This window comes from Pongo pygmaeus, chromosome 9 (genome assembly GCF_028885625.2).
Source record: "Pongo pygmaeus isolate AG05252 chromosome 9, NHGRI_mPonPyg2-v2.0_pri, whole genome shotgun sequence".
Classification (NCBI taxonomy): domain Eukaryota; kingdom Metazoa; phylum Chordata; class Mammalia; order Primates; family Hominidae; genus Pongo; species Pongo pygmaeus.
In genome coordinates, this window is record NC_072382.2 from 13,391,874 (window position 1) to 13,404,599 (window position 12,726).

The 12,726-nt window shown below is 58.5% G+C and overlaps 1 protein-coding gene across 4 annotated transcripts in view; it reads right to left on the bottom strand.

Moving 5' to 3' along the window:
• The window catches only part of DAGLA (diacylglycerol lipase alpha), a 67,265-nt gene that overhangs the window by 12,254 nt on the left and 42,285 nt on the right, over nucleotides 1-12,726 (bottom strand). For all 4 annotated transcript variants that reach the window (XM_054439106.2, XM_054439105.2, XM_054439103.2 and 1 more), the window contains exons 4-10: nucleotides 12,443-12,544; nucleotides 11,831-11,969; nucleotides 9,305-9,392; nucleotides 7,094-7,228; nucleotides 6,373-6,450; nucleotides 3,646-3,770; nucleotides 77-230 (exon numbers count right to left, since the gene is read on the bottom strand). In XM_054439106.2, the coding sequence (XP_054295081.1) occupies nucleotides 77-230; nucleotides 3,646-3,770; nucleotides 6,373-6,450; nucleotides 7,094-7,228; nucleotides 9,305-9,392; nucleotides 11,831-11,969; nucleotides 12,443-12,544 (821 nt within the window). The remainder of the gene's footprint in view (nucleotides 1-76; nucleotides 231-3,645; nucleotides 3,771-6,372; nucleotides 6,451-7,093; nucleotides 7,229-9,304; nucleotides 9,393-11,830; nucleotides 11,970-12,442; nucleotides 12,545-12,726) is intronic.

Here is a 12,726-nt window from a genome sequence, read left to right on the forward strand (position 1 = left end):
TGGAAGGACAGCCTCGGCACCCTAGGCCCTCAGCTGCCTGCTCCTGACACCAGGCCCCAGCCCTGCCCGGCCTCACCGCATCATGGCAGGAGGTATAGACGATGTCCACCGCAGTCATGTTCTCGTCCAGGAAGTGGCGCCGGATGGCAATGGCATTACAGCCACAGCAGTTGTCTTCCTCGATGGTGACTCCAGGGGCGAACCGCGGCCTCGCAGGACACAGGCAACACCTGGGGTGGGGTGACAAGAGAGTTCAGGGCCAGGGAGTCCCCGAGGGAACAATTGTCTCCTGCTGCCGTCCCTGGAACCAGTTCCAGTTGGGCATTCAGCCCCGCTGCCTCTACCAAATCGCCCTTGCTAAGTCCTGGTGACCCCCACGTCACCAAATCCACTGGCCACTCTTACCCTTCCTCTTAGCTGTTGGCAGCACCTGACCCTGTGGGCCCTTCCCTCTCCCCACCTGGCTGGGGCCCCCTCCTTTCTGGGATCTCCCCTCCAGGCAGGGCCTACTCAGCGATGCACCCAACACTGAGGCCCTGGGGTCCCTCTGGGGGCACTGGCTCCTCCATGCACTCATGCAGTCTTGTGTTTTAGACACCATCTGCACGCTCAGTAATCCACCCCAGGCCTGTCCCAACACCCAGATGCTTCCATCCAATGGCCTAGCCAGCACCTCTCTCGGACACCTGACACCCTGCCAGCTCTCAAACCCCTTTCCTGCTTGTGTACCCCAACCCTCCTGAGGTCTTCCCAAGGCCCCTCGGTGGCTTGGCCTCTGGCTTGCAGCTGTCTGTGGCTCCTCAGCCCTCACCCCCACGGCCATGCCACTCAGTCAGTACACGTGCTCGGCTTCCCTTCAGACTCAGAGCTGGACTCCAGGCGCTCCCTCACCTCCCTTACCCCTGCCCTGGCAGCTCTGCCTGGGACTGCCATGGTGGCCTTGACTGGCCTCCTTGCACTTGCCCCTACGCTCTCAGCTCAGCAACAGAGTGGCCCTTTTAAGATAAGTCGAGCCACATCATTTTCTTTTTAAGACCCTACAGCAATGCCCCGTCTACCCCACCTGGCTCTGGTCTCTCTGACCTGCTGCCAGCGTGTTCAGCAGCATCTGAGACAGCGTGGCCTGGCCCTTGTTCCTCTGGGCCTCTGTTCAAACGTCCTGTCACAGTGAGGTCTCTCTTGCCACCTCATCTAACAGCCAGGGCTCCCCAGGCCCCCAGCACTCCTCATCCCAGGCACCTGGGTTTATGTGGGTCCAAAGTGCCCATCCGCTCCACCATATGCCCTATTTGCCTTGTCTATGTGCTGTCCGCCTCCCTGCTGGGCAGTGAGCACCGCAGAGAGGTCTACAGCTGTATCCCCAGTGCCAAACAGGGCCAGGCACACAGTAGCCTCCCCATAGAAATGAATGAGGCAGCCTGGGAGCTGGGCACCCAGCTAGGTGCAGCTGCACCTCAGGCCACCAGAGGGAGCCAGCATCCAACTGCTAGGGCACCAGGTGCTGGAGCCCACGTGACTTGGGCCTGCCAGCTGTCACGGGATGACAGCTGAGATTTTATTAAGAAGCTTGGATTCTGGTGATACTGGGAGGTTTGTCTTCACTCGGAGCATCACCTGAGTGACTATTACACACTTTCCAATGGTGAGAGACTTTGCTGAGAAAGCCACAGTGCTTGCTGGGGGGACAACGCCGACGTACAATGGGAGAGCATGGTCCCCCACACTGCAGGTCAAGTGGTGACGGGCCAGGGTCTAGGGGCTGAGCTCCTGTGCTCGGCAGCTGTTCCCTCTCCAACCTCAGCTGAGCATGAGGCTCTAACAGTGTGGCCTTTGGAGACTGGAGGCTTGAGTTTGAACCCTTGCTATATCACTTCCTGACCGCAAGGGCCTGGAGGTCACTCAGCCATTCTAAGCCTCAGTTTCCTCTTCTGTAAGAGCAGGTGGTGACAGCTACTTCACAAGGCTGGTGTGAGATCAAGGGTCCAAGATGCAGAAATGGTCTGGCCTATAATAGGTTCTTAATAACGAGTGGCTCCTCGCTTCTCCAGTAACAGGGCTGCCTCTGAGTCAGTGATCTGTGGGCCAGGGGGACCAGTCAGGGGAGCAGGGCCAGCACCCTGGACGGGAGGGCCCTGGGGCTCATCCAGGGTAGGGCTGGGGCCAAGCCAGAAGCAGGCCTGGCTTGCTGTGCTCTGCATGGGCTAAGAACTGCTGCCGGGGAAGAGAGGCCTGGGCCCGAGGCAGATGGGCAGCCCTTCTCCCTCTGGCCAGGCTGTTATGGACAGGCTGGGGCACTGAGAAGGGCACTGGACTCTGGCCTCCTTCCAACACCCTGGGCTGCAGGCCTGCCTCTCTCTGCCCCACAGGCACCTGGTTCTTCCAGGCAGGGGCCTGGCTGGGCCCTCTTGAGGTCTAGGGACTCTGCTCTCTCCGCAGCACTAAGGCACCTAATGCAAATGCTAGCACCCCTCCTGTCTGCAGAGCACCAAAGAGCCCTGCCTGCCAGTGACGCCCTGGGTTCTGAAACACCCTATGGGCAGGCAGGACAGATACCACCTGTTACAATTTAGGAAACTAAGGCTCTAAGAGATGTCCCCACACTGGCAGTGAGTATGGAGCCTGGTGCTCATTTTGAAAAGTTCTCTGCCATGGCTGGGACTCCCAGGGATGCAGGCAAGAATGCCAGGCACATGCAGCTGACAAAGATGGGAAGGGGGCATGAGGTGCTCTAGTCCTCTCTGATCAGTCGCTGGAGGGATGGTGAGAATAAGACCCCGAGAGCCACCCAGCTTTCTGAGGACAGGGAGGGCGCTGCAGAGTGGGTGTGGCTGCTGTGGGTCCCAAGGGCAGGGGTGTCAAGGAAAGAAGCTGCTGCCCAGCATGCCAACCTTTCCAGAACGGGAGCCCAGGGAACTGTCCTCCTTCTGCCTGGCATGAGCTGAGGGCAGAGACACCCAGGACAGGGAGGGGTTCCTCCTGGAGCAGGCGCCCTTCTCTGGCCCACTTAGGAGAGCAGAGTCCACCCAGCCCCCAAGCGGTGGGCTGAGCGCAGAGCCAGGCTGCAGGCCAGGTCTGGGGCTAAGGCCTTTCCTAGATCCCACGAAGAAGGTTGGAGCCTTTAACTAACAGGCCTTCTTGGTACCTTTTCAGAGACCTCTACGGATTGGGCCTCCCTACTAGGAAAGTCCTTTCTTCTAGAAAGGCAGAGCACATGAGGGGAGCCGAGAGAAGGGAAGATGTGGGCAGAAGGGAATGGCTGAGGGGGCAGAGAGAGAACGCCAGAAGGGGAGGGGAGGCAGCAGGGTGGGTGTTATGCAATATCTCATCTAGCCCTCTCCAAAAAATTCCACGAGGTATGTATCAACATCTCCACTTCGCAGATAAAGAAACCGAGGCTCAGAGAGGTGGACCCACTTGCCCCGGGCTGCAAGTGACAACATCTGGATTCGAACCCATAACTGTGTGACTCCGAAGCCTACAACTTCACTGCTCAGGGATAACACAGAACTAGAAAGGTTGAGGCCCAGAGAAGGTGTAGAAAAGAAGCCATTCAGGGCAAAGCAGTGGGCGCAGCCCGGTAGCCCTTCCTCACACACCACCCGGGAGGAGAGGTGCGATCGCTGGGGATGGGACAGGGGTACTCACGAGCAAGACCGAGCCAGTTGGCAGAGGCCGCAGGCAGGCTTCCGCATCAGGTACATGGGCCACCCGTAGGCAGCCAGGGCAAAGAGCATGTAGTAGCAGACCTCTTTGTAGCGGAGCATCTCTTGCTAGAAAAGAGGAGGCAGAGGGCAGTCACCTCCTGCCCTTCCTGCCTACAGCCTCAGGGCCCAGCAGTTCCCTAGGGTGGGAGCCTGCGGACCCACCCCCTGGCAGGGAGGGGGCCTGCGGACCCACCCCCTGGCAGGGAGGGGCTGCTGGTCCCCTGTTGAGGTGTGGGGGCCAGGCCTTGGAGGAAGGACACTCCTCCAGGTGATAATTGCATTTCTCTAATTATCTCCATGCAACCAGGACACGAATCCTCAGAGACCTGTCCTGTTGCTCCAGTCTCAGAATTAATGATTTGGGGACAGAAAATCACTTGGTCCATTTCCTTGCCTGTTTTCCAGAGAAGGAAAGAGTTGAGGGACGTGAGTAGTAATCCCCCCACCTCAGCAATCAGCCCTAAGAAGGGCCCTTGATCCTGGGAAAATGTAGCCCTGAGAGGCCCCAGCCCTCCAGCTGGGCGGGGTGTGTGGGCCTTGGGCAACAGGGCAGCCACGCTGGGCCAGGAGACCAATCACCAAATCTCTGGCCCTTGGGTTCTTTGACTGCAAATATGGGGAGCCTTCAACTTGACTCAAACAGCTGCAGGCTCCCAGGGCTCCGGGCAGGGGCTGCGTTGGCGGGAGATTGGGATCTCTTGGGAGAAAGGCCCCAGTTTGAAAGCCAGTGTGTCTGAGGCCCAGCGGCCACTGTTGACACCGAGGAGGTTATTGGCTGCTGGGGTGGAGGGAGGAAGAGGCAGGGGTGTCCCAGCAAAGTGTCTGCCAGCTTCCAGTGTTTCCCGAGTGCCCCAGGCACCGGGAGAGGGAATTAGTCACCTTGTAAAAGTTAAGGAGGGTGATTAGTCACCTTGTGAAGTGAAATAGGTGCACCTTGATCAGGGCCCGAGGGGTGGAAACATCCCTGGCCAGCTCGGCTGCTCTTCAGGAACGAGAGTGGAGAGGTAATTATCCTCTCCCTGTCAGGAGCTCCCTGCAGCCCTGGGGGCGGGGTGGGCCCTGGCAGCCTCTGCCAGGTGGCAGGTGTGACCCTGGCACCTCGATGGGAGTCACTTGATGGGAGTCACAGCTGCCTGCCCTCCCCGCTCCCTGTGAGGAGTGGGAGGGAGAGGGTGGCGAGAACAGCCAGGGCAGAGCCTGGCAAGCAGAAATGGGCTGGTTTGGGGCACTTACTATGGATGTGGCTATTTTCAGAGAGGATACAAATGCCTGCTTTAGTGGGGAGTAGGGACAGGCAGGGAGGACTGAGGCTTTTCTAGAGGGCTGAGTGTTGGGTTTTTTTTTCTTCTTTTTAAGGGACAGTGCAGCTGGAGTGCAGTGGCAATCATAGCTCACTGCAGCCCTGATCTCCTGGGCTCAAGCAATCCTCCTACCTCAGCCTCCCAAGTAGCTGGGGTCACAGGCATGTGCCACCATGCTTGGCTATTTTTTTTTTTTTTTTGTAGAGACAGGGTCTCACTATGTTGCCCAGGCTGGTCTCAAACTCCTGGCCTCAAGCAATCCTCCCACCTCGGCCTCCCGAAGTGCTGGGATTGCAGGTACAAGACAGCACACGTGGCCTAAAGGACTAAGATTTCTAAGAGACGGAATCCTTTCCACCAGCATCCTGGCTGGCACTGAGGCTACCTGGCACCGTGATGGGAATGGCTCATGTCCTCTCAGCACAGCTCTGGTAGAAGGTGTGCCCAGTGTCATTTCACAGATTCAGGATCCAGCTCGGAGGGGATGAGGGGCCTGCTGGAGGTCGCAGCGACAGGCATCAGAGCAGACGCACGCTCCAGTTGTTTGCTTCCTGAGGCAGGGCCTGTTTCTCCCGGCTGCCAGCTGTGGTTTCAGCCCGGGCTGTGCTGGGCCCTGGGTGCTGGGCGCTGGGCTATGCTGGGCCCTGGGCTGTGTGCTGGGCCCTGGGCTATGTGCTGGGCCCTGGGCTATGCTGGGCGCTGGGCTATGCTGGGCCCTGGGCTATGCTGGGCGCTGGGCTATGCTGGGCACTGGGCTGTGCTGGGCCTTGGGCTGTGTGCTGGGCCCTGGGCTGTACTGGGCCCTGGGCTGTGTGCTGGGCCCTGGGCTGTGTGCTGGGCCCTGGGCTTTGCTGGGCCCTGGGCTGTACTGGGCCCTGGGCTATGCTGGGCCCTGGGCTATGCTGGGCCCTGGGCTGGGGCTCTCCCACCATGGTACTGGCACCACCTTTCCCTATTACACACTGGATTTCTATGAAAGGCGATTGAGAAAAGGTTCCACTACTAAAAAAGTTTGGAAACCAAGTACTACGCCCGTTGCGTTTCATTAATAGCAGCAGCAGCAGCAGCAGCAAAAATGCTAGCAGCTCACCCTGGTGAAGCACTCTGTCATCTCAAGAGGCCAGGACCAGACACTTCTGAACTTGGTAAAGGAATTCAGGGGATTTGTTTGTAGAACCGGTGTGAAGTGGGTGGTTCTCGTGAGGGGCATGATCTGAGCAGAGAGGCTCTCCGGAGAGCCGGGGGGAGACCAGGCGGGGGCAATGTGGCTGGCACTGCAAGGGCAGCTGGGAGGAGTTTGCTTAGGTCATTGTGGCAGAGTGGGAGGGATGGGGACGGGGTGGGGTGAGAGTTGATGTCTGACTCACCGAATTCTTGAGGTCGAGGTACTTGGTGTTTCTGGTCACCGGCATCCCAGACAGAAAGGCCAAGATGTCATTGTTTGCCTGTAAGACAGGCAGGTGAAGAGGGACAAACACTGGCCCAGGCCCGGCTGCATGGCCGGGAAAGGGGGCCCAGGCCCTGGCGTCCACATGCTTCCCAAAGGCCGAGAAGCCTAAACGAGCATGCAGCTTCTAGTTCTTCCAAGATTCAGCCACTTTTCCAAAATCTGAGGTTTCCCCATATTTCCAGATGCTCCCCTTCCACCCAAAACATCAAGCCCCTGAGAACATTCCTGGCTCACGGCAGGCGAAAGGTATTTTGTATGAGACACTGAGAAACCCTAACTGGGGTTGGTGTGCTGGTGGGGATGTGGGGTGGGCGGAGCAGCCATGCAGAAGACCGACTCGGGAGCTCGCCACGTCCACTAAGCCTGCAGTTAGAAGTCCTTTGAGGGCCAGCCCCAGAAGCAGCCGTGCATGACCCGGAAAGTCCCTCGAGTAGTAGTCACGGAAAGCCTGGCCGAAGGACAAGCTCAGGAAGGCAGGGGGAGCCAGAGGTAAAGGTGACCTCCAGGGTCCAAGAGGGTGCGTGGTCACTGGGGAGCTGCATGGGAGCCGAGCCCTCCGCTGCAGGGGCCACAGGGAAGGGGCCTGAAAGGAGGGTGGTGTGGAGAGGTGACCTGGAGAAGGGGCTGGCAGTGCTCACCTCGTCCAGCACGGCGTTGCGCTTGGCCCGCTGCCGCTGCCGGAGCAGCACCAGGCCAGCAATGATGTCGGATGGCACAATGTCAAGGTCCCGGAAGAACTCCGCAAAGAGGTAGGCGATTTCTGAGTAGGCATCCTACGAGGTCCAGGAAGGCAGGCGGCAGTGGCAGGGGAGCAGGAGAGAGGACGAGAGGCCAGGAGTAAATCCCCCAGGGCTGGGAGGCTGCAGAAGCAGGTGTCTACTCGGGGTCCCCTGGGCAGGTTCTCCCCGGCACCTCCTCGGCGCCTGCTGAGCCTGACCCCATGCGGCCCTGTGACCCTGAGGGCCCTGCCCAGGGCTCTGGGCTCCTAGACCTGGCAGTAGCCACCCAGCCCTCTCCTCTCCTTGGAATTCGCATGGTGCCCACTGTCTACCAAGAGCAGGCACCAACTTGAGCCGCTCCTTTTTGCTTTCCCAGATGCTAGGATCAAGGCCGGGTGGCTCTGGCTCGTTTCTCCTCTAGCCATTCTCTCCAGCACAGAAACCAAACTAAGCTCCTGGCTGCCTCCGCCCCACCAGCTGGGACCTTGGAAGTCCCTCGTAAGGCCTCTGTGGAGCCTGCCAGGTCTCAGGCCCCCTCCCCCAGCTACCCACAGGCTGCTGGCTCAGTGACCCCCACAACGTGCCCTAGAAGGGGGTGTACTCTCTGGCCCAGTGGCCCCCCATGGCTTCTCTCCAAGTCCTTGGCCTGAGGACAGTGCATGTGTGGGCCTCAGGGCAGGAGGCGAGCCCTGCTGGCTGGTGCACTCTTAGTCTTCCCTTCCCGGCCCCACACTGCAGCCCAGAGCCTCTTCCCTAACCTGTCAGGAGACGCTGAGGTGGGAACAACCACATGGCAATGAAGTCTGTCTCACTGGGCCTCACCCCTGAGTGTTTGGCACTCGTAAGTGAATAAATCAAGGGCTGCAAATTCAAATGCCGAATGGAGCCAAATGGAGCCAGCTACTGCTCGGCTCCAGCTGACCAGAGGCCCTCCAGGGCCCACTTCACCAGATTCAGAAATACAGAAGTTTATGGAAACACCCCTGATTTTTTAAATGCTGGCATCCAATTAAAATGTGTAAGCAACACAACACACGCTGACCAAAACATGCTTGGGACCGGACCTGGCCCCTGAGGCCATCAGTGTCTAACGGGACCTCTGCCCTGGGGCACCGCTGTGATGTGCTATCTTTTCCCCAGACTCTGACAACAGCCCCAGCTCTGCCTGTGCACCCGGAGGGGCGGGCATGCCCTCCACACAGCAGCCCCAGCCTCCATCCGCCAGGGGCCGGCTCTCTGCCCTCTGCATGGCCTGCCTGCAGCCCAGACCCCTCAGACCGCCCCAGAGAGACCCAAGGGGGTGCTCCCCGCCCACCAGAGAACGTTGGGGGCTTTCTTACACTTGATTACTCACTCTACGGCTCACCAGGGGACGCTGGTGGGCAGGAGCCACTCGAGGCTTCCCGGTGGCTTCCGTGGAAGGCACTTTGCTGTCTGCCTCAGGGAGGAGTGGTCTCCTGACCTCACTGGCTCTGCTACTAACTAGCTGTGGGATGCTGAGCAAGTCACTCCACCTCTCTGGGCCTCAGCTGCCTGATCTGTAAAATGAGGGGTGGGACTAGATGATCTCTAAGGTCCCTGCCCGCTGCGGGGCACCCCTGGATGATCCCAGGGCCTGCCTCCCTTCCCTCCCCTTGGGGGCCGCCCCCAGCTGGCCCTGTCTTCCTTCTGCAGTGCCCTGGCATTAAGTCCAGCCCTCTGGTCACTCCTCTGAGCTCCCAGGTGCCGAAGGCTATGTGTCCCCATCTAGGACCGTGCTAAATGCCTATCGGCTTTGCCAGGCCTTCTTGATTAATTTGCTGCTGGTGAAACGCTACTTTTCTTTGTCTTCAGGTCACCCTGACTTTGCGTATTTCTTCTCCTAAACTAGAGTATAAGTTCCAAGGGAGTCGATGCGGTCTTCACAGCTTTCTGTTCCCTTGACAAAGCAAGTGGACGTGGTCTTGTGTGCTGGAGCGAGTGGCTTAGTGAATAACAGGCCCTGTGTGAGCAGGCCGTACTTGCTCACGCTGGAAACCCAGCTCCTTCCCACCAGCCCTGCCCCATCCTGCTTTGCCAAAGGAGCAAACAGCCCCTTAATCACCTGACCACAGGATGTGAGCCAGAGGGGAGCGACCTCCCAGTACTTACTGACTGGGAGTCCTTCGTCCGCGTGCAGCAGAGGAACACTTTGAGCCGGCGCGACCAGCTGGTGGCTTGACCCTCCTCTAAGCGGTGCCTGAAAAGCAGGAGAGGCGGTATGTGTGAGGTCAGAGGGCTGGACCAGAAGAGCTGGGACCCAGACATTATGGAAACAGGGCAGCCTGTTCCCAGGACCCTACCAAAGGGTTCCCACAGTGAGTTCTGGGGGAGAACAGGGCCCAGGCCCTGCCAGAGCTGGTGGCCAGTGGCCTGGCTGCTGGCCAGCAGGGGCACTCCCTGACAGACTCCTGCTAGCCTAAGATGGTGTGTGCCGTTGGCCAACGGTGGGTGGGTGGAAGAGGGAGGTGGGGAGCGGTGGAGAGGCTCCCTGGATTTTGGAAGACTGAACACAGGCAGGCTCTGGGGCTTCAGAGCTGGGAGCCCAAAGTGGGGGCTACCCTGCAGCTCAGGTGTCCAAAGGCTCAAACCCTGGGAGGTCAGCAGGGTGTTGGGCCTCTCTGTCGTCTCGTTCTAAGGCCTGGAACAGACCTTCCAGAAAGACCTGCTTTTCCCCAGAAAGGATTTCAGACACTTACATACTTACATACTCTACTTACGGAAATGTATGGGGCTGAGTAAGGCTCTGCATTTCCCAATTCCTTGGATCTGATACCTAGGTAGGGAGAGGGCTCTACCCCTCACCCACATGGTTGCCCTTGTCTATTCTCACCCCCCAACCCCACCCCCAGTGGGTCTGGCTGCTCGGATGGAGAATCAGGGTCTCTCCAGGAGTCTGTACCCAAAGGCAGAGCAATGGGCCAGTTATTCACAGAGGTTCCTCCTAGGCTGGATGTCTGCAGTCAGTGTGTTTTGAGCATAAAGATAACAGATCCAACATTAAAAGTGCAGACCTCCAAACCGAGCAAGAAGGGGCTAGCTTGCTTTTGTGCCATGTGCTGGCCCCTTAAAAGCCTGATGCTGGGTGGTCAGGAGAGGAAGGCAAGGGTGGCCCTCAGATGCATTCAAGGCACTTAACATCCATCTGGAGTGACAGGCCAGGCCCTTTTTGAGCCTCTTGGCTCCTCCGTGTGTCTAGGGACCGCTTCCCGCTCTCCAACCCTGGCTTCATAAGGCAAATGGCCACGAGGAGAAGGAGGGCAACAGGGTCTTCCAGGGCTACAGGAGGCGGGTAGGGAAGGGTGCAGGGAATTGCTACTCTGGGGGGACCTGCTGGCTATTAGGGACTTGGACAGCTGTACATCCTAAACCAATGTCCCACCCTCCAGGGACATGAAGGGACAGTGTGCTGGCCAAGCAGGGTTCCCAGAGCACTGTGGGATGGGTGGTGGTGGCCAGCTGGGCTGGGAGGGAAAATGGGCTTTGGGGCCTTGGCTCCCAGACCTGACATTTTGGGCTGGGACGTGGCCAGAGCAGGCACGGGTGTGGCTCTGGCTGCAGTGCTGAGCTGACGTGGAAGGTCCACGGGAGCCGAACACAGCAGCACAGAAGGGTGGGATGGTGAGAATTCCTGCCGGGCAGCGGGGGTCCAGACAGCCTGCTCCCCAGGTGAGGGTGCTTGAGCCAGCTGCTCTGGGCTGCAGGTGTGGTGCCAGTTCTGCACTCCAGCAGCATGACCCGGGGCAGGTGACCTGCCCTCTCTGGGACTTGGATTCCTCATCTGTAGAATGGATCTCACGACCATGCCAGGGTTCACAAAGGGATTAAATGGATGAATTGCGTAAAGGGCTTGGCATGGGGAGCTCCTTATATAATGCACTGTAGAAGCCCCATTAACAGGAGATACTGAGACCCACCCTGGAAGCCCCTCTCTTTTTCTTTCAACAAACAGAAATTATTGTGACACTGCCTGGATGCCCTCCCTCATTTTGTCTGCCATGGCACCCTTTCCCCCATCTTTAAAACATCATGCAAAACTCACCCCCTCTAGGAAGCTTTCCTTGACTCGCCTCTCCCAATCTCTGAATCCTAGAGGCAGCCTAGCCTAATTTAATAGCTAGTTAAGCGAGGATCTAAGGCCAGACTGCCTGGGCTAGTTCCCAGCCTTACCATTTTCTAGCTGTGTAACCTCAGGCAAGTCCCATCATCTCTCTGTACCTCAGTTTCTCCACCCATATTATGGGGAAGATGACAGCTGCCTGGTGGACTTGTAACTTACTACACGCAATGCTTGGCTTCACTGTTATTACCACTGTTATTATCAGCAGTGGACAATGATGACAACAGCTACTATTAACCAAGCACTTACCCAGTATGAGCACTGTGTTAGTCACTCTGCAGGTATTATCTCAGTTAAATCTCACAACAACATCATGAGACAAGAATTGTTATTATTCCTACTTTATAGACAAGGAAACTGAGGCAGGGAGCAGTTAAGCCCTTTGACTAATGCTCACGGCTCACACGAGGTTGGCATGCGGTCTGGGAGGCCTGGGGTAGCCTCCTGGAGAATGGAGACCTCTGCCCACCAGACGGCAAAGCCCACCCTGGGACTGCCCACCCAGCCTGCTGACTGACCGCAGGTTGTAGGTCCGCAGGTTACGCTGCCTCCTCTTGGTGGCTCTCAGCTTCACAAAGGTGCGGCCCGTGGGGTCGAAGACGCAGAGGACAGTGATGCACACACTGAGGATGACTACCCAGTTGCAGACGACCATTCCTGTGGGCAGCAGTGGGAGGCAATAGGTAGAGGCGCTGGGGACACCTCTCTGGCTCACCCGCTCTGAAAAAAGGGACACTGGAGCCTCCCTAACCCCAAATGCTTCTGGGGACAAAAGCCAGGCTCCAAAGCCCCTGGTCCCAGTCTCTGGCCACATACGTGGCCACCCTCTTGCCCACCCACAACCCCAAGGGCCACTCTTGGCTCAGAGCGGGCAGCTCTGTGGGTTTCCAAGGAGGTGCTGAGGAGCCTCGGCTTGACCTGAGCAGCTCTGTGCCTGCCACAGCCCACCCCAGACCAGGTAGCTGGCAGGCCTCAAGGGTGAGGGAAGCAGCCTCGCCCAGCCAACCTGCTGGTGCCCCCACAGAAGGCACTGCCCTCTGGCAATGCCCAAGCTTCTTCCTCTCTAAACCGATCCCGTCCCCTGTGGCCCCGGGGCTGCTGAGGCTCCAGCAGGCCTCACCCAGACGTACCGAGGGTGACATTCTTGGCAGTGAGGTCATTGCAGGAGGTGTAGTACTGAGTGAGCCAGACGATGCCCACAATGGCGTAGATGAACTCGATCACCAGGATGGCTGCAAGGAGAGCAGGCCTGGCTGAAGGATAGCTGCCACTTGCCCTCCAGGGAAGGGCCTAGAACCCTGGCCTGGCCTTTCCTATCACTGGGCTTTCAGCCAGCTCAGTAGCAAAGGCAGAGGCAGCAGGCCAGCAGCAGACCCCCCCACCCCCCACCTCCCAGGCCCCAAGCCTGTCCTGT